Raw genomic sequence first — 21,897 nt, 5'->3', positions numbered from 1 at the left:
GTTTCCCAGTGACAGCTCATGCCTGTTCAGAAGGTCGAGTTCAGCTAACTCACGATTCTAACAAGGAAATGCAGAAATTAATTAAATGCCCTCATAATTTAGATAGATAGATAGATAGATTCTTATCTTAATCACAGTAGAGTAACTCCACTGACTTCAGTGAACTTAGTCTGCATTATTACTACCGTGAACACAACATTTTTGCATAAAAAGCCTGAACATCACATTCCCATGGAGACAATAATGTCATCAGTTGATTATATCTGTAAAGAAGCACAGAATGAAAACATAGTCATGGGAGAAATCTGGAAATTTTATTCTTTTTGGATAACTTCCCCTCAGTTAGTTTCCTCAGGGCACCTTTTATCTCCTTGTTCCTGATGCTGTAGATGACTGGATTCATCACTGGAGGCATCACAGAATAAAGAACAGCCACTGTGACATCCAGACCTGATGATGAGCTGGAGGTGGATTTCATGTAGGCAAAGGTGGCAGTGCAAACTAACAAGGAGACCACAGCGAGGTGAGGGAGGCAGGTGGAGAAGGCTTTATTCCGGCCCTGCTCAGAGGGGATTCTCAGCACGGTTTTGAAGATCTGAACATATGACTCAATTATAAAAGCAAAGCAACATAAGACTAAGAAAAAGAGAAAAGAAGTAATAACAACTTCACTGAGGTATGTGTCATTGCAAGTGATCTTGAGCAGCTGGGGGATTTCACAGAAGAACTGATCCACCTTGTTACCACCACAAAAAGGTAATGCAAATATGTTCCCAGTCTGCATAGTAGAAATGGGAATTCCACTGATCCAGGCACTGGCTGCCATTTGGACACAAGCTCCTCTGTTCATTATAGTCTCATAGTGCAGTGGTTGGTAGTTGGCAACGTACCGGTCTTACGCCATGATGGTGAGAAAAGCAAAGTCAGTCGCAGTAAAGAAACTGAAGAGAAAGACTTGGGCAACGCACCCAGAATAAGAAATCGACCTGGTGTTCAACAGGGAGTTTGCCATGGACTTCGGGACTGTGACGGAGATGGAGCCGAGGTCAGGTATGGACAAATTCATCAGGAAGAAGTACATGGGGGTGTGAAGGTGGTGGTCGACCACTACAAGCATGATAACAAGGAGATTTCCCACCAGGGCTGCCAGGTAAATCCCTAAAAACACCACAGAGTGTAAAATCTGCAGCTTCTGAACCTCAGAGAACCCCCAGGAAAACAAACTCGGTCACGGTGGTTCAGTTGGACATTTTTTTTCTCAGTACATCATGGACTGTCTGTGGAAAGAAGGGCAAGGGCAGTGGTCAGGCTAATGTTCTCTCATCTCCTCATCTCTCACAATCACATCACTAGTGAGGAGCATTGTCACACCAGTGTAAATTACCACAGCTCCCTTACAGTCAATGGGTGGCGTCCGTTGCCTCCATCTGAGGATCTGATCCAAGATGTAGCTTGATAAAAAGCAGTGTAATTATGGATCAAGTTACAATCCAAATCCAACAGTCTTAGAAATGATGGTCATCCTATTGCGACAATAGAGAGCTAGTTTAGGCTACATCCAAACTACGAGCTAGGGAAGTGATTCCCAGATCACATATACTACTTGCAATATCTCAAGGATGACTAGCACAAGTCTGAAAATAGTATAGCCATGGCAGAAGGGGAAACTGTGCTGAATACAGTACATAGCACCAGAGTTCAGGTGGCTTTGTATTCTGCATGGCTACGGCAGGTACACTATTTATGCTCACAAAGCTAGCACATGTGTACGTCCATGCAAGCTGGGGAATCACAGCCCTAGCTTGCTGAGTAGATGTAGCCTAAAAGAGTTTGGCTGATTAACTGAGCAAAATGCGGGCTGAAAGCAGTTATGATCACTCTCTATAAACACATCAAGGGAGTAAACACGAGGAAGGGAGCAGAGCTACTGATGTTAAAGGAGAATGTTGGCACAAGAAGGAATGAGGATAAATTGTCCAGGAGTAAATTTAGCTTGGAAATGAGAAGAAAGTTTGTCCCCATCAGAGCAGGGACAATATAGAGCAGCATCCCAATAGGAGCCGTTGTGGACAAACAACCTAACTGATGTTAACACTGAGCTGTGTCAGTTTAGGATGGGGATTATATGACTGAGTTGCCAATGAGAGCAGGGGATTGGACTCAGTGACCCCGGTCCCTTCTAGTCATATCTTCCTTGCAGGGGCGGCTCCAGATATTTTGCCACCCCAAGCACGGTAGGCAGGCTCTCCTCGGTGGCTTGCCTGCGAGAGGTCTGAGGAAGCCCAGCGAACAGTGGACCCTCTGCAGGCATGCCACCAAAGGCAATCTGTCTGCTGTCTTTGCGGCAACCAGCAGAGGGCCCGCCATGGTTGCCGCCCCAGGCATGCGTTTGGCATGCTGGTGCCTGAAGCCACCCGTGCTTCTTAGGACAAACAGCAGGCTAACAACTTGGACAGGAAACTAAACTTCTAAAGCAGCAGCACAACCTGATCCCCTCTTCCCAGGGAAACAAGACACAGACATACCCAGTGGCCTGAGCCCCAGCTCATCTGTGATGATTCCACACTGAGTTCTGTGCAGAGACATCCTGCTACCTGCTTACAGATTGATTCATGGCCCCAGATATCTGCTGCACTTGTGTCTCTGTGTAATGATGGGACAGGAGCATCCCTTTGTTACTGCTATAGTTTATCATTTCCCTCTCTACCTTCATGTCTGCACTGTGCAGGTCAGTGGCAATCAAGAGACCTGGGTTATGTTCCTGTCTTTGCCACTGACCTTCTGAGTGACTTTGAGCAAGTCGCTTCCCCTTTCTGTGCCTCTGTTTCCTCTCCCCCACTTTCTCTGCCTTGTCTACTAGGACTATGATCTTGGTTAGGGAGGGGCTGTGTTTTACTATGTGTATGTTCTGTGCACCTGTTTACAGCTTTGGTGTTCAGATGGCAGCAGTGTGGGACAGAGGATATGGGGCTAGAGCAGGAGGTCTTGATGCTCTCCCCTTCATTTCCTCTGTGTCTTTGGGCAGGGTTGAGATAGACAGGCTTCAGGTGGCTGGTGCAAAGCTGACTCTGAGTTTACAGTTTACAGGTGCTAGAGTGTACAAAACACAATCTGCAGGCTTTGCTGCTATCCTGTTTTTGCTGCTGTGCTGGTTTTTTACCTTTCCATGACTATTCCTTTGAAATAGAAATAAAGACAGTTGCAACAGAAGAAACAGGTTTGAAATGGCTGTATTATTAAATATAAGAATAATGGTTCCCAACTTTGTTTAAAGCTCAATTTCCAGTTAGGGGCGGTCAGAGATTTCCTGCCCATTTTTGTTTTTTAAAAATGTCCAGGTAAAATTTCTGCTATATTTGAAACAAATTTTTTAAACTGAAAACCACAATTTTCTTTTGTTGGCAACTAACATTTTCACTTTACACTAGTTTTTTGCTAAAAACAAATACATTTGGTTGCCAAATCCTGATTTTTTTACTGATTTTGGGTATCTGATGCAAAGTCAAAATTTTGCACTGATTTTTTCTCTGACTGGCTCTAGCTCTCTGACTTAACTGATAGCTAAAGCCTTAAAGGGTCCAAATGCTAATTTATGTTTAGTGTCTTACATTTGATCTGTATCTTAAACCACAACTATATTTAATTGAAATAGTGAATTAACTGTGCTGCTTTCTGTGGATTTTTCCCCAACTTGAGATGTATTTGATTTTCCAGCACCAGGATTCTTTGATCATTATTTTTCTATCTCCATTTCCCTACCACTGTAGTATCTAGAAGCCAAAGACACAGCTATGTAAGAGCCCTTTCACCCCTCACTCTGCATCGATGTATCGGGTCTGGTGAAGACACAGAACATCAATGGGAAACCGTTTTTCCGTCGACGTCGGTAATCCACCTCAACAAGAGGTGGAAGATACGTCAAGGGGAGAGCGTCTCCCTTTGACATAGCATACTGTGGACACCGTGGTAAGTGGATCTAAGCTACGTTGATTGAAGTTACATTGTTTATGTAACATAAGTAGAGTATCTCGGATTGAGTTAGCACTGTAGTGTAGACCAGACTTAACAGTCAGATTGTAAATCTTAAATGCTAACAGCCCAAAATATGTAATTGAAATACCAAACTTACTGTGGTGGTCTTTGTGGAATTTGTCTCAGCTTGTGATGCGGTCGATTCGCAGTCATCAGAATTATTTGGACACTATCTATCTATCTATCTATCTATCTATCTATCTATCTATCACTGTGTTATCCAGCAGCCCTTTGCTGTCCCCTTGCTGTATGTCCTGAGTTGCTGGCTCTCTCTGCAGTTCTTAGCAGATCAGGATCTATTCCACAGATGGGCGCTCCCTGCTCCCCTCCCAGGGTAGGCTTGCCTGAGAGGTAATGGACTAAATGGGACCAGGGACTGAAAGCCCCTTCCAGCTCTAGAGATGATTCCAGCTAGTGCAGGCTTCAGATATGGTCACAGCCCAGAATTTCCCTGCTCTGGGGTTTAACAGCTGAATCTAGTCTCCAGGGCTGTGAGCCCAGCTCTGATCTCACCTCTGGAGCAAATCACCCTGACAACCTGCACTAGCTGATAGTAACCCCACAGATGTGAAGCAGCCTCTACCCTGGATCTCTCATGATGGCAGCAACCCTGGAAGAACCCTTGGCTAAAAACAAAGCAGGACAGAGTCTGAAAGGGTACCCCTAAGGTGTTTTCAGAAATAAAATATATAGCACAGACATGTAACGTGCAAGAGCTAAGAGCCCAGTGGCACCAGAACCTCAGTTGGCCTAAAATACCCTCTTCCTTCATTAATCCCACATAATTACCTCTGGGAGAACAGAGATATTTTTGTCTCTTGCATTGCATCAGCATCTCCTGGGATGCAGCCACCGGAGATAACTGCTGCTCAGACTGACCCAGTTGCTTCAAGCAGATTACTAGAAGGTACTCAGAGGCAAAGACTAAAAACTAAGGGCCAGGTACAAACCCAGTGGAAAATTATACAGTTCAATTGACTTCAGAGTAGTTGGAACTATTTACTCCAGCTGGGAATCTGGTCCTGTGATTTGAATGGAGATATGCTGGTTTACACCAGCTGGGGATCTGGCCCACCACGGAAATTCAAATCTATATTCTTTTCATGTGAACCTGATCTGAAACTGATTCCAAAGTTCCTAACCTGTCTGCAGTTTCTTAGCTCTTTGCCCCTTGGGATTAATTACAAGTGAAACTTTTAATGGCGATGGAGAGATTCATTTCTACTCAGGATAGAACTTTGGAGGAATTCAGTGTTGCTAAGATTTTCTGTATCTGATCTTCAGCTCTGTTGGGATGAATGGCCCAGAATCTCTTTCTTTCTTTCTTTCTCAACATTTACATTGTTTTTCCTCTTACTGCAAACAGCACTAAATTAAAAGGCTCATTGGGCTGCAGATGCAACACTGCATGACATTTTGAAAACCTGTAATTCATATTAGTTGCCCAGCATGTGTAAATAGGTTGTAGTTCCTTTGGAGTCTGCATCCATGATGCCTACTCTGCAGTGTTAATCACCTACTTCATGTTAATTATCCACTTCATTTTAAGTGGTTTCCTACAACATGTGTGATCTCATTAGTGTAACAATATATCCTCTCTTGTGTTTAGCTTGGACACTCTGGTTCTCTTCTCTAAGACCCAAGGAAGAGAGCTCTGAGAAGTGTGAAAGCTTATGCCTTCCACCAGCAAAAATTGCTCCAATAAAAGATGTTACCTCACCTACCTTGTCTCTCTCAAAATCTTGACAAGTCTTGCCCTACAGGAAACCCGTTTCCCACCCAACTTTACTCTTCAAGTATTCTTCTGTGCTCTCTGTCTGGTCACCATGTACATGTAGACAACAGTAAAATGTAGATGTCTATCTCAAAGTGATTTATCAAGCAGAGTCGGTATCATCAGTCACATTTTCCAGATTGCGCAGAGAGGGGAAATGACTGGTCTGAGGTCACACAGCTGCTCAGAGGAACAGAGCTCAGGTGTACTGAGTCCCAGTCCTTTAGTCATGTTGCAATGACTGAGGAAGGATAGTCCATTCATTCGGATGCTAACCTGGAATCTGGGAGACCCAGCTCATTTCCCTGCTTTGCCACAAATTTTCTGTGTTATCTTGGGCACATCACTCTCTGGGCCTCAGTTCCCATCTGTAACATGGGTATAACAGCATGGCCCTGCCTTATAGGGGTGGGTGGAGGATAAATACAGTAAAGAGGAAGGGGTTAAAACCGAGGTGGTTGAAAATATTTGTTCTTTATGAAAATTTTGACTTTTTCTAAAACTGAACATTTTAGTCTGAAAATTGCCAAAAACTATTAAATTAAATTTTCAGCCAAAATGTTTCTTTTTTCATATTTCATTTTTTTAAAGAAAAACTGAAAAATTACAAGCATAGAAGAGGTATCATTTAAAAACTCATAGTTTGTTGACCAGTAATATCATGGCAAAATGTATGTAGCAGCGTTATATGTGGTTATAAACAAAAGATGAGCTCATGTCTTAAAGTATGTTTTCTATATAAGCCTCAGGAGTGGACAAACCAGTTCCTCAAAGACAAAGAATAAGCCGAGGCCTCAGCCAGGTGTCAACAAGGTTGATGGGCCATTATCTGCTAAGTGGCCATGCTTTGGCAGAAAAGGGGACAGGGGCAAAATTCTACATTTTAGCAAAGAAACAGCATGGAGTTCCCTTCCACAAAGACTGCCTGTTGCCTTGCTCCTGGATGGAAATGCTTCTCAAAAAGGGGACAGAACTATAAAAAGAAGGGTCAGACACCCAAAGACATTGCTCTCTCTCTCTCTCTCCCTGTCCATAGCATTCACTGCATCTAAGGAAATAAAGGAAGCTGTTGTTGGACTCTGGAGGATGGACCTTGACTTAAGGGGTTTGGTCAGTCAAACTGCTGGAAGCATGTGAGGAGAAAACTTTGCTTTGAATGTAATAAAGTTTGTTAAGTTAGGCAGCATATTATCTTTATTTTTCTTGTATCCATTTCTTTTATACCTCATTACTGGTACTCACTTCAAATCTATCTCTTTGTAGTTAATAAATTTATTTTATTGTTTTATCTAATCCAGTTTGTTTAAATTGAAGTGTCTGCATAACTATTTAAAATAATAAGCTGATATATTATTCCCTTAAAGGAATAACTGACTTAATGTATTTGGACTGTCCAGGAGAGGGCTGTGTTGAAGCAGGAGAGCTTGAGAGTGGCACCAGGTAGCAGAAAAAAATGGTTAGCAAGATTGAGACCACAATATGGAAGTCAATCCACCCAGAGAGTGGGTAGAATCAAGGCCAAGAACCCCCATGTCCATTAGACAGCCACCAGCAAGAGGGAGACATGAGTGATCTCAATGGTGGCATATTGCAATGGGTATCTGATAATCGCAGAGTGGTCAAAGGACATGACAGCAAGGAAGAAAAACTCCATGGAGCCCACCAGGAAGAGGAAGTAGGCCTGAGCATGGCAGCTAGAGAAGGAAATTCACCATATTGGTCAATATCTTGGGGATGAGCATGCTGGTGAGCATTCCCTCCAGGAGGAAGAAGTTGGTGATGAAGGGACATTATGGACTAGTGAGTCTGGAGAAGAAGGTCCAGAGATTCTGGCTTTGAGATTAACTTGTTATTTTACATTAATACTCCAGACTCCAGAAGGGGAGAATAATTTCAATGCATCAATTGTAGGGCTTTGTTTGACTGAGAAAGGAGAGAAACTGCAGAAGTGTCAGAGTCTGACATCTGTTTGGTATTAGCCTTAAGTTCTATCCATAATCCTAACCCATATACAACAGGGATTTAAACATGGCTTTATCTTTAAATCTTCAGTGGGCCTAATCATGTGTTTAATGTTAAGAATGTGCTGAAGCGGTTTGTGGAATCAGGACCTTTGTACAGAATATTCAAAGGAAGTGAGTTTTGTTCAGTGCAGATCCACAGCTGATGTAAAAGCAGCAAAGAATCCTGTGGCACCTTACACACTAACAGACGTTTTGAAGCATGAGCTTTCGTGGATGAATACCCACTTCGTCAGATGCATTTAGTGGAAATTTCCAGGGGCAGGTATATATATGCAGGCAGGCTAGAGATAATGAGGTTAGTTCGATCAGGTAGGCATAGTGGTGGGTAGGTTTTCGATAAATGGTGGTGTTAATGTGGCCATCACTTATTTGCACCATGGTGTCCAGGAAGTGAAGTAAATTCTCAGATTTCTATTGACTTCAGTGGAGCTAGAACCATGTATACCTGCTGAGAACTGACTCCTTGATTTTTAAGGATCCCAAGTGTGATACTTTCATTTATTCAGAGAAGCGAAAGATATCATATTAAAAATGTATCCAGTCAAAACTGCTAAAAGTTCAAACGAGTACTTTTGATAAGTTGTTTGCAAATGAGCGATGGTGTAAGATATAGTCATAAAAATCTTTACTAAATAACATTTAATAAGGACTACTTATAGGACAATCATGATCTGGACATAGACAATCATTAACAGGAAAAGATACACATTAATGTTTATAAATTATCTATCTACCTATCTATCTAGCTAGTTAGCTAACATAATTCACAATCAAATAAAAATCCATCTTTATGACAAAAGGAGGTTGTGTGTTAGGACAGGGAATGGTCCTAGGGAATGTGAGGGAGATTCCCAAACCTGAGCCATTATTTTTGGGTGACAGATCTGAGGAACTGTCCCAAATTGAGGTGTCATTAGAGGAGATTTTGGAACAAATTGATAAACTAAACAGTAATGTATCTGCAGGACCTGATACATGGGTGGACCATGGATTTATATAGAGGAAATATGATATTTTCTATCTTATTATCTATCCCTTTCTTGATGATTCCCAACATTCTCTTGGCTTTTTTGACTGCTGCTGCACATTGAGTGGATGATTTCAGAGAACTATCCACAATGACTGATGGTATTCACCCAAGAGTTCTGAAGGAACTCAAATGTGAAATTGCAGGACTTGTAACTCTCATTTGTAACCTATCATTTAAATCAGCTTCTGTACCAAATGACTGGAGGATAGCTAATGTAACACCAATTTTTAAAAAGGGTTCCAGAGATGACCCTGACAACTACAGGCAGGTAAGCCTCACTTTATTACCGGCCAAATTGGTTGAAACTATCATAAAGAACAAAATTGTTGGACACATAGATGAACAAAATTTGTTGGGAAACAGTCAATATGTTTTGTAAAGGGAAATCATGCCTCACCAATCTACTAGAATTCTTTGAAGGGGTCAACAAGCATGTGGACAAAGGAGATCCAGTGGATATAGTGTATTTTGATTTTCAGAAAGCCTTTGACAAGGTCCCTCACCAAAGTCTCTAAAGCAAAATAAGCAGTCATAAGATAAGAGGGAAAGTTCTCCCATGGATTGGTAACTGGTTAAAAGATAGGAAACAAAGGGTAGAAATTAATGATCAGTTTTCAGAATGGAGAGAGGTAAACAGTGGTGTCCCCCAGGGATCTGTACTGGGCCCAGTCCTATATAACATATTCATAAACGATTTGGAAAAAGGGGTAAACAGTGAGGTGGCAAAATTTACAGATGATACAAAACTACTCAAGATAGTTAAGTCTCTTGCAGACTGTGAAGAGCTACAAAAGGATTTCACAAAACTGAGTGACTAGGCAACAAAATGGCAGATGAAATTTCATGTTGATAAATGCAAACAAATTCTTTGGAAAACATAATCCTAAGTATATACATACAACGATTGGGTCTAAATTAGCTGTAACCACTCAAGAAAGAGATCTTGGAGTCATTGTGGATAGTTCTCTGAAATCATCCACTCAATGTGCAGCAGCAGTCAAAAAAGCCAAGAGAATGTTGGGAATCATCAAGAAAGGGATAGATAATAAGATAGAAAATATCATATTGCCTCTATATAAATCCATGGTCCACCCACACCTTGAATTCTGCATGCAGATGTGGTCGCCCAATCTCAAAAAAGATATATTGGAATTGGAAAAGGTTCAGAAAAGGGCAACAAAAATGATTAAGGGTACAGAACAGCTTCCGTATGAGGAGAGATTAATAAGATTGGGACTTTTCAGCTTGGAAAAGAGGTGACTGAGGAGAGATATGATAGAGGTCTATAAAATCATGAGTGGTATAGAGAAAGTAAATAAGAAAGTGTTATTTACTCCTTCTCATAATACAAGAACAAGGGGCCACCAAATGAAATTAATAGGTAGCAGGTTTAAAACAAACACAAGAAAGTATTTTTTTCATGCAATGCACTGTCAATCTCTGGAACTCCTTGCCAGACAGTGTTGTGAAGGCCAATTCTATAACAGGGTTCAAAAGGGAGCTAGATAGGTTAATGGAAGATAGGTCCATCAATTGCTATTAGGCAGGATGGGCAGGAATGGTGTCCCTAGCCTCTGTCTGCCAGAAACTGGGATTGGGTGACAGGGCGTGGATGACTTGATGATAACCTATCTGTTCATTCCCTTTGGGGCACCTGCCATTGGCCAATGTCAGAGGACAGGATACTGGATTTGATAGACCTTTGGTGTGACCCAGTATGGCTGTTCTTATGGGCCTATCTGGTCTGTCTGTCTATCTAATCACATGCTATTACATATATACTGGATGGCATATGGAACACCAAATCAGTGCATGTGATGGCACTTTTCCACTTACACCAAGGTTAGAACAAAATGACCCCAGACAAGTTACTTACCCCAGTGTTTATATTACTACTGAGTGTAGCCCAGAGACTTTGGGCCAGAATATCATCAGTATTATAGTGGTGATGTCGGGGGATCTACTCTGCACTGGTGGTGGTCTAGCTGAGTTGGAAAATGTGACCCTTACATCTCTGTCACCCTCACTTTTTCCAGGGTGCTGTCACGCAAATCTGGATCCTTGTGTGTACTGGCTATTGGCCAAAACCTGATCTCTTTGAAGTCATGGCTAGACCTCAGTAACTGGAATGGGATGCAATTTTGGCCTCATTATCCCGAGTCATATTTCTTTAGAAGACACTGGAAAAAGTTTCTCTTCAGAACAGCCTTTCCACCACAGCACCAATGACACAGCTTTAAAATAATTGTTTAAGTTAAAACGATAAAAACATGCCTCCCTGAGGTTCTTTGTTCTCCAACACATCATTAATAATACAATAATACCCCAACAATATAAACATAAACATTTAAGCAGGAATTCAACCATGCAGAAATCTCTTCTGCACCCTTGTATCATTGTGGGGAGCGAACCTTCAGTGCGCTCAGAAAAAAAACCATCAAAGAGATGATATATGGGCACTCCTGTGGAACCAAATACTCACTGTGTCCCTGGGCCATTCCACCTCCAAAACCACCTGGAACAAAGAAACAAATCAAACCACCAACCAACCAGCTAAAGAAAAATAAATTAAAAAATAGAGAAACAAACAACATGTGCATTGATACCTCAGTCCGACTTCTTATCTCTCAAAGTAAGAAGAGCCAGAGACTCCACTAAGGACTTTTGCTATGGCTACTGATATTATGTGCAAGGTGCTCATATAGCATGGTGATGGCTAACAGTATATAAACACTAGATAGATAGATAGATAGATAGATAGATAGATAGATAGATAATGATCTCACTTACTTTTATGTAAATGTATAATAACTCTTTTTTTCTCTTCAGTTAAGTTTGTCTGGATTTTTACTAGGATAAATACCCAATTCTGCATGAAGAGGTAGCATGTTATGTTCTCATGGACACAATAATATTGTCAGATAATTATATTTCTAAAGAAACACAGAATGAAATCATGATCAAAAAATAAATATGGATATTTAATTCCCAGTAAATAATCTCCAATCTATCAGTTTATTCAGTGCACCTTTTAGCTCCTTGTTCCTCATGCTGTAGATGATCGGATTCATCATTGGTGGTAACACAGAATAGAGAACAGCCACCAAGAGATTTTGAACTGATGGAGAGCTGGAGATGGGTTTCAGGTATGTAAAAATGGCAGTACAAAGGAACAAGGAGACCACAATGAGGTGAGGAAGGCCGGTGAAGAAGGCTTTATGTCGGCCCTGCTCAGAGGGGATTCTCACCACTGTGGTGAAGATCTGAACATATGACACAATTATGAAAACAAAGCAGCTTAACCATAAGAATAAACTAAAAATGAGAAACCCAAGTTCACTGAGGTCTGAACCAGAGCAGGCGAATTTGAGGAGCTGGGGGATTTCACAGAAGAACTGATCCACCATCTTGCCGCCACAAAAGGATATTGCAAATGTGTTTCTAGTGTGCACTGCAGAGTAAAGAATATCACTGATCCAGGCACTGGCTGCCATTTGGACACAAGCTCTCCTGTTCATCACAGTCTCATAGTACAATGGTTGGCAGATGGCGACGTATCGATCATACGTCATAACGGTCAGTACAGCATAATCTGCTGAAGTAAAGAAGGCAAAGAGAAAGACTTGGGCAACACATCCAGAATAAGAAATCCATTTGGTGTTCATGAGGGAATTGGCCATGGATTTGGGGATGGTGACAGAGATGGAGCCAATATCTAGGATTTTCAGATTCATGAGGAAGAAGTACATGGGGGTGTGAAGGTTGCGGTGGAGGGCTATGGCTGTGATAATGAGAAGGTTCCCCAGCAGGGATATCAGGTAAAGCAGTAGAAACACCACAAAGTGTAAAATCTGAAGTTCCTGATTGTCAGAGAATCCCAGGAGAAGGAACTCGGTTACAGCGGTTTGGTTGGACATTTTCTTCCTCAGTACATCGTATGATGGCTGTGGAGGGAATGAGAAGGACAATGATCAGCATTAGGGTGATAGAGAGAATTATCCTGTTTGTTCTTACCCTAATACCTCATTATATGAATGTCAAAGGTACACAGAACTCGTCACTTGCAATGATTAGGTATTGTTAGTGCTCCTTGCCTCTGACAATTCTATTATCGCACGAATGTAAATTTGATCAGCTCCTTTAAAGTTAATGGATCTTTGTCGCTTTACCCCATCTGAGGATTTGGCCCAAGGTGTGGTTTGATAAAATACAGTGTGAAGAATGGAACCAGGCACACTCCAAACCCAACAGTTTTTTCAAAGATGGTACCTCTATTGTGACCATCACCAAGCTCACAGTTTGGTCAAGAAATTAAGAGATTGAAATGCCAACACAGCCTGATTCCCACTTTGCAGGGCAATATGACATAAACTCCTCCAGCATCGTAAGTAGCAGCTCATCTGTAATGTTTCTACCTCAAGCTATTTGCTTAGACGACTGGCTGCCTGCTTCCAAACTGATTTATGGCAACAACCCCAGCTGCACTTCTGCCTGCATGTAACAATGGACTAGCAGCGCGCCTCCATCATTGCTATGTTGTATCATTTACTCTGTGCAGTGCGGTGCAGTGGCTGTCAGGACACCGGGGCTCTGTTCTTGTCTCTGCCAGTGACCTACTGTGTGACCTTGGACAAGTCATTTGCCCTCTTTCTGCCTCTGTTCCCCACCTCCTTCTCTTCTGTGTCTGCTAGGACTGTAAGGGCTTTTGGAAAGGGGCTGAGGGCAGATTTTCAAAGGCATTGAGGCACCTAGTGGGATTTTCAAAACATCTAGGCCCTCAACACCCTTTGAAATTAACAAGTTGTGAGCTCCTAGGTGCTTCCGAAAATCCCACTAGGTGCCGAAATACCTTTGGAAACATGGCCCCGTGTCTTGTTATGTGTAAGTTCTGCACACTCATTTACACCATATATACTCAGCCAGCAGCAGTGTGAAGCTAGGCCAGAAGTTCAGGGTTCTACTTCCAGTGAGCCCCCGTATGTCCTTGAACGGGGTGAGGATAGACAGGGTTTGGTTGCTTGGTTCAGCTCCAGCTCAGGGTTAAAAGGGGCTAGTCTGTATAAAACACAGTCTCTGCACTATCAACTTTACCAGTTATTCAGTTGTTACCTTCTTGCAACTATCCCTTTGAAAGAGAAATCACACAGATGCAATAGAATAAATGGACTTGAAATTAATACTTTATCAGAGAATATTAATGTTCCCCAACTTATTTAAAGTTTAAGGCTGCTTGGAAATTTTTAGCTGTCTTTTATAATGGAGATTGTTTTTTCCAAACAACAAATCTCAGACTCTTTCTGCTTTTCTCAAACATTTTGGGTTTATTGTGTAAAAAATGTGAAAACTCAAAAAAACAAACATTTTTGGTTTGATTAAAAAAAATCCAGTTTTGGCAAAAATTAAAAAAAAAAAAGATTTTGCTTTTTTAGTGAAAAGTCAACCTTTTCCTGAGAGGCGGAAAAATTCCTATCAGCAGTAGATAATTGATTAAACTGAGAGTAAAATCTTAACGAGTTCATATTGTAGTTCATATTTATCATCTTAATTTTCTCCTGTATGTTGATCCCCAAACATATTTAACTGAAATAACAAACTTACTGTGCTGATCTTTGTGGATTTTTTCCCCAACATATGACCCATTCTGTCATCCAGCACCAGGACTCTTTGGTCAATATCTATCTATATACCACCTAGAAGCTAAAGGCCAAGGTATCTGAGCATCCTTTCACTCCTCACTCTGTGACTAAACTAGACTCTGATCTGTTGCTTTCTGCGGGTGAGATGTGTGTACCTGGCTTTGATTTGTGCTGGTATTAAAGGACTGACACTGCAGGAAGGTGATTTATTCACTTCTATTTTCTAAAGGCTAGCGGGACTCACTCCCTGGAGCCCCGCACAGCTCAGCAGCAAAGGCCCAGCGGCAAGTGCATAGATGCATTGGTGATAAAGCCAAAAGGGTACTTGTTATCCTCTAATCTGATCCCCTGCCTAGCACAGGGCCTATGATCTCCTCCAGGGTTCCTTGATTCCAGCCCAGCTTCTGTGTCATCTGTAGGCCAGAATTACAAATGGATTTAGGCATCTAATTAGATGGAGACAGGCACTGACTGGCATTTATCAATGCTCCTATGTGAGCTAAGTGCCTAAATCCCATGGGCATTCAATGAGAGCATGATTGTCCGGAGGAAGGAAATTAAGTAGAGGTACAGCAGGAAGTTGGGGACAAAAGAACCCAGTGTGAAGCCCCTAGTGATGATTTTGAGGAGGCTCAGGTTGAGGTGGGTGCTGCAGCAGGCCAGGCTCAGCAAGGGCTTGATGTCACAAAGGAAGTCATAGAAGCAGCCGAGGCACTAGAAACAGAGGCAAGAGGTCATGACTGTTGCATCAGCATGTTCAGGGATGAAGTGGGGCCCAGGCTGCTATCAGTCACAGGCAGGCCTGTGGGTTCCAGACCAGCGTGTAGTGCAGCGGGTTAAAGAGGGCCTTGTAGCAGTCACAGGCCATGACAGCTGGCAGAATGGCCTTCCTGCTGCCCAGGAAGTGGAAGAAGTGGAACTGGGTGAGGCAGCTGGTAAAGGAGATGGCCTGGTGCCCTGAGAGGAAGCTGGCCAGCATCTTGGGTATGGTGCCTGTGGAATAGAAGATGTTTTGCCCAGGAAGAAGGACATTGGGGTGGAAAGTTGGGGCTGAGCTACTGTCAGAAATTTCATACAGATATAGTCATTTCATAAGATCATTCACAATTCTTAAATGTACTAAGACAGATACCACAAATAAGCACACAAGGTTTATTACATGCACAGTTGGGGCATCCAAAAAATCTTAACTCTCCATTGTTGTGACCAGAAGAGGGGTGTGTGGAAAAGAAATAAATCAATGGGGCTTTAAAAATCAGGTTCATTTAAGCTGGCTGCACAGACATTAAAATACCTCGATCACAATGGTATGCATTAGTTGCCAGTTGTGAACAAAAGCCAGAGTAGAGATTTCTAGAGAAAGAAATTTCATTTATGATGAATAATGGGAGGAAACGAGAATTACATCTAATAAATCAATAAATATTTAAATGTGACCTATGTACCAAATTTCAGTGTGTTTTAACAAGAAGAGAAGTTGGAAGAATCTGTGACATAACAGAGATAAGATGGTTTGCAAGCCTGATCTGTGCATTTGTGGACCTTAACAGGGTTGGATTTCTTTTAAATGAAATCTTAACCTTCAACTTCCAAGGTTTGTAGTGCTTGGTTTTGGAATCTATGCAATATCTCTGTAAAGTAGTTTAACTTCAATTAATCATATGTATTATAAATCTTTATACCAATTTTGTTTGGGAATAATATTTAAAATTAATCTCCAAACATTTTTCTCCATAACAATTGGAGATGAAGAAATCATGGGAGGACATTTTTCCATCTCCATCTTGGTCACTGCAAGAATGTCTCCAACAGTCTATTTTTCCAGGGAATATTGAAGATAGATCCCCTACATTATAATTCTCCTGGTCAACATCTCTCCTTTTCACTTCAAAACAAGAAGCAGTCATTTTATTTAGTTCCTTTCAAGAAAGAGTTTTCTAGTGATGAATTTCCTGGTGGCGTATTTCACCTCACTGTTCCGCAGGGTGTATATGAGGGGATTCAGAGCTGGGGTGATGACACTATACAGTAGGGTGATGATCATCTCTTTGCTCCTGGAGCTTCCTGAGGAAGGACGCAAGTAGGCGAAGATCGCTGTCCCATAGTACAGTGCTATCACAGTGAGGTGCGAGGTGCAAGTGGAGAAGGCCTTTCTCCTGCTTTCCCGTGACTGGACCTTCAGGAAGAGGAAGGTGATGATGTAGAGGTAGGAGAGGAGCGTGATGATGAATAGACTCACACCGATAATCCCAGTGACGTTGTGGAGGAGGCTCAGGTTGAGGCGGGTGCTGCTGCAGGCCAGGCTCAGCAGGGGCTTGATGTCACAGAAGAAGTGGAGGATACGGTTGGGGCCACAGAAGTGCAACAGAGAGGTCATGACCGTGTGCATCAGGGCATGTAGGAAGCCAGTGGCCCAGGTGACTCCTGCCAGCAGCAGGCAGGCCTGTGGGCTCATGACCTGTGTGTAGCGCAGTGGATTGCAGATGGCCACGTAACGGTCATAGGCCATGACAGCCAGCAGCATGGCCTCGCTGCTGCCCAGGAAATGGAAGAAATGGAGCTGTGACAGGCAGCTGGTGAAGGAGATGGTCTGGTGCCCTGAGAGGAAGCCGGCCAACATCTTGGGCACAGTGACTGTGGAGTAGAAGATGTCTAGGCTGGAGAGATTTCCCAGGAAGAAGTACATGGGGGTGTGAAGCCGGGGCTCGGCCAGTATCACAGCCACAGTGGCTCCATTTCCCAAAATGCTGGCCATGTAGAGCAGCAGGAAGAGGGTAAAGAGATAACACTGAAGACTCCTCACATTGGTGAGGCCCAGGAAAATGAACTCGCTCACCTCTGTCTGGTTCTCCATCCCTGCAGGGGGAAGAGGACAAAGCAGCAGGAAGTGAAAGCAGCTTAAGGTTCTAACCCTCTTTAGGTTGCAGAACCTGGTACCAGTGCAATACATTGGGTTGGAGTCAGACATTTTGTGGTAGAGAGTTTTCTTTCTGCAGCCATAGGTGCATTGTGTATCCAGATAGAATTGTATAGTACAAAGAGGCAAAATAATAACGGATTTTTCATTTCTTTTTGAAGCTGAGATAGATTAGATTTAATTTGATTTTCTATCACTGCAGTGATAAGAGTAATGTATAAAAAGTAGGCATATTAATCATACTACTTTGCAGTTGCAAAAGCATCTTCCAACCCATGTTGAAGCGGGACTCCAAAGTGCCTTACTCTCACTCATTAAACCTCACCATGGTCCTTGATTAATTCATTTGCAGCAGTTCCCAAGAGGTGAAGAACTCTTCACAGATAAACACTATGCATATCTGATAACGGGAAATAGCCGCATGGAAAGCAGTCATTCCAGCAAACACAGATCTCAGAGTGTTTTAGCTTTTTTTTGCAAAAGGGGTCCTGAAAGAAACAGGACAGACTCCAGTGAAAATTGTAGAGTGCTGATTTTAAAACTCTTATTGTTCTCTCTTTATTAGCCCAGTTTGCCATGAACAATCCAAATATTTTAATTGAACCAACATGAAACAAAATCAAGTATTGTTCAGAGTTTACATCCCATTGGTTTTCATTGCCCCTTCTGTGAGATTTTTAGGGGGAAAATGTTTAACACTCCTGTTGTTGTTATTAATTTATTTCTATTACCCTCCACTCTCACTGGAACGAAGAGGAGGGGCACCTAGAGAAGAACTGACATGCTCCGAGTAGAGCTGGGGATCACTCATAGCATCTGGTAGACATTTTCACAGTTTAAGGCAACTGCACCTGTATTCTCTCCGGGGGTCCAATGAAGGTCTCATTTTAGGCTCCTCAGCCGTCACCTTTCTTTGGTAGAGAACCATGTTTCTCCCCCTCCTGAGCAAGCTTTCTCCAGGCTGCACAGTTCTCTGCCTATACTGTTTAGCCAGACCGCCTACACATGCCAGCACCAGTGCTTTGTTTTCTCTCCCAAGGCCATGAACAGCTTAATGGCTCACAGTTATGTAACCATGCAGTTCTTTATAAGCAAGGACATTTATTGTAGGGTGAAAGCATTATAGAGAAAGCATATTAAAAATAATAAAATAACCTACATGCATGCTAAAAAGACTAACAGAGGCCACCTAACTCTAGCCTCAGGCTCTGGTAGGTGTTAGTCCATCAGATCCACAACTGGGTTTTCCCTGTAGTTACAAGTTCTTAACTGATTCAGAACCAGAACAACCATGAAAAGTTCTGTCTTTCCTTTAGGTATCTTGGGCCTTTGATCTTATCATCATGTAACAGGTCATCAGCAGACAATGGCTCACTGCTCAGGGTGTAGCTACAAGTGGCTAGGATTTTGCATAAGCATAGGTGGAGATTTTGCATTCACCTCCCCCTACATAGTCCTCAGGTATATCCCCCGCTTTTGTCTCAAAAATCTGTTCTTATCTGGCACATTTTTCAATACAGTCTGTTGAACACCCTACATCTCACATCTGTCACATCTCCCCCATTGAGAGGTTGCATACAATTCTGACCCACAATAATACAGAAACCATTCATTGAATACAATGGACCTCCAAAATACTTAAACTTAATCCAGTAAGGTATCCCAAGGATATTGCACGAAATTGCCATGTCTGGCACACTCATAATGGAGCTTAGACTGGAGGTTATCTGCTTAGAATCCTAGGACATTAAAAGGAAGCTATATCTAAGGATCAATATGCCTAATAACAATTAAACTGGACATTTCCCATCATGTCCACTATGATTTGCAATACCATAGCAATTAAAGGTGACAACTGAGATTAGAGCCCTGTTTACACTATATAGACACATAGTGAGAGATAGCCCTGCCCCAGTCCAGTGAGCTCACAAGCTAAATAAAGGGTGTGTGGTGAAACAAAGGGAGGAAACCATCTACCCAAGGTCACACTGCAGGTGAATGGTTGAGCTGGGGTAAAGTATAGATTTCCTGAGTCCTAGTTGGTTCTAGCCACTAAACTAGGCTGATTTTAAAAAAAACTACATTGCTATCTGCTATATCTCACATACACGTTACACAGGAATCATTTGGTGGAATTCTTTGGCATATGTTATACATATGCTTGGAAGCATTTGTGTTTTATCAGTAAATGTCAGTGAACATTGATTTCAGTGTACACACGCAAACCAACGGAAAAATATTGCCATTGATCATTGAAATTTAGACATAGGCAAAGGTAGAAAAATGATGCTGGAACATTTATTGGAGTCAAACCTTAATGTGTATAAAATGAGCTGTAATGAATGCTGCATAAGTGGACTTGGAGGTATCAGCTTTTTATCAGTAAATGTTATTAAACATCAATTTCACCATACACACACAAAACAACGACAAAATATTTCTGTTGATAATAGAAATGTATTGCTCGGCAACATAAGAAAAATGTTGCTTGAGAACTCATTTGAGTTTAATTTAAGGCTATTTACTTCGTATATTTTGACGTGTGACATTGACAGTTTGTGTTCTAAGGGTTATAAAGCTTAAACTTTTGAATCTCAATGTCCACTGTCATTCCATAATTATTGTCTGACCTCCCGCCCTGCCTAAATTTCCCACAACTGTGAAAATTTAAAGTGATAAAAATGTTTATAAATAAACATTGATATTATCCATCAAAAACATATTTTAAAAAAAAGCAAAATTTGAATTTTTCCAAGCCCAGTTATACAAGATTTCAGACTAGATCATAATAATGGTCCCTTCTGGCCTTGAAATTCATGAATCTAGGAAACCTATGCCACCTTCTAAATGCATTGTGTTTTGAAACTCCTAGTCTAGAAGCCTACCTTAATTTTGGGGGTAATACACAAGTTTCCGAAGCACTGGCTGTTAGGGCTACCTGCATTTCCAAAATCAGGAGCTTTTCAAAAGGAGTCTGAGGAAATTTAAAACTCCTACCCTTGGTGACTCTCGCATGCTGTTCCCTCAAAGCTCAGCCAGGGGCCACGTTGGTCATCCTTGTAATGGAAACAATAACAATGATTGTTGTCAAAGGGCACTGAAGAGAAATATCAGGAGTATCTATCTGTTCAGAATAGAAGAGAGATGCAAGCTCCTATTGAATGAACTTCTGGATGATGTGCTGAATCTGTGGAACAAATGAACCTTTTTATCATATTCACAGTCTGAATCACAGGGGGGAACCAATTTCCATTCTCTAGATGGCTCCTTTGGGGCAGAATCTCTGAACTACATGAGGTTCACTGGTGTGTGCATAACAAGCCAAGAGTTCCCTACAGAGAACAGAGTCAAGCAGGCAGGAGCTGCTGGGAAAATAAATAAATAAAGCAAAAATCCTTAGGGAGTTAGGCACTCAACTTCCATTCAATATATTTGAATATCCCAGCCTAAAAAAAGAAAACCCTGGTTAGCAAATATTGTTGTTGGGTTTGTTTATTTGTTTATTTTATTTTTACTAAAACCACTGAACTGGTCCACCATGATTCTGAATTTGGTTCACTGTGATTAATTGTTCCATTAGACCGTGAAGGGTTAAAACAGATTTAGCAAATTAGATGCAATTTTGCAGAGAGTATAGTATTTATGAACAGAACCAAAGCAACTCAGAGCATCAGAGGGGCAAAGAAGTGAGCCAGTGTCCCTGGTCTACCATTGACCGAATGTATTTATTTATTAATTTTTAGATTATATCTTAATCACTCAATGCTTAAACATCCAGGGTAACAATTCCCTCATCACCTAAGTTTCTGACTTTGAGCATAAGCAATACCATCTCCTTCTAGGTGTTTGGAGTGATCCACAAACCAGAGAAGATAAGTATTCACCTGCATAGTGTTCATGCGGGGCCCAGTCTGGTAGGTCTGCTTAGAGGACACCTACCAGATTTGGTCCCATTCAGACCCTGTCTGCCAGAGACAGAGGAAAGGTTGATGAACTTGAAAACTTGCCCCATCCATCAATATTAGCTGGCCCAATAAAAGATATAACCTACCTTGTCTTTCTCTCATAAAATGTGTTTAGCTGGTCAAAATTTTTGAGGGATTATTTTTTCTTTGAAAAACCGCATTTTAATTAAAGTTAAAAATATGCAAAAGTATTTTCAGAAATTGTGCAATTTTTTTTCAACTGACAATAAAAAACTGGGGAAAACCACATTTTTTGTGTTTCCTCCAATGCTACCCCTGTTTCCCTATGTTCAGCTCTTTTTCTAAGGAAAACAAACTAATATTAATACTACTACTAATAGTAATAATTAATAAGATTGAAATACCAAAACCTGAACATTTTCAGTTAAAATCTTCATGAAAATTTTCAAACATTGGAAAAATGGTTCTTTTTATAAACTTAAATATTAAAATGTTTTTGAAATATTTAAAAAATAATTATAACAAATGTTTTTATTCCTGAATAATTCTATATTTTTA

General features: G+C 41.4%; 3 protein-coding genes across 4 annotated transcripts in view; all 3 read right to left on the bottom strand.

Moving 5' to 3' along the window:
• Positions 1 to 17,407, bottom strand: part of LOC127032480 (olfactory receptor 12D1-like) — a 411,893-nt gene extending 394,486 nt beyond the window's left edge. Inside the window, exon 1 of one of the 2 annotated variants that reach the window (XM_050919795.1) lies at positions 16,466 to 17,385. In XM_050919795.1, coding sequence (XP_050775752.1) covers positions 16,466 to 17,350 — 885 coding nt within the window. In that variant the 5' untranslated portion in view covers positions 17,351 to 17,385. Of the gene's footprint in view, positions 1 to 16,408 lie in introns of those variants that run through there. The other variant, XM_050919796.1, reaches the window with a different exon arrangement.
• On the bottom strand, positions 293 to 2,367 carry LOC127033063 (olfactory receptor 14A16-like). The gene is made up of 2 exons (XM_050920873.1): positions 2,262 to 2,367; positions 293 to 894 (listed from the first exon to the last, which is right to left on the bottom strand). Exons 1-2 carry the CDS (start codon positions 2,365 to 2,367, stop codon positions 293 to 295), a joined length of 708 nt encoding a protein of 235 aa, XP_050776830.1.
• LOC127032535 (olfactory receptor 14A16-like) lies at positions 11,842 to 12,777 on the bottom strand. The gene has a single exon (XM_050919838.1). The coding sequence runs from the start codon at positions 12,775 to 12,777 to the stop codon at positions 11,842 to 11,844; it is 936 nt and encodes a 311-aa protein (XP_050775795.1).
• Positions 17,408 to 21,897: the final 4,490 nt, after the last annotated feature.

The sequence above is a fragment of the Gopherus flavomarginatus genome, chromosome 12, assembly GCF_025201925.1.
Source record: "Gopherus flavomarginatus isolate rGopFla2 chromosome 12, rGopFla2.mat.asm, whole genome shotgun sequence".
Taxonomy (NCBI): Eukaryota; Metazoa; Chordata; order Testudines; family Testudinidae; genus Gopherus; species Gopherus flavomarginatus.
The sequence above is the reverse complement of the archived record's forward strand: the minus strand, read 5'-3'. Positions and strand labels throughout refer to the sequence as shown.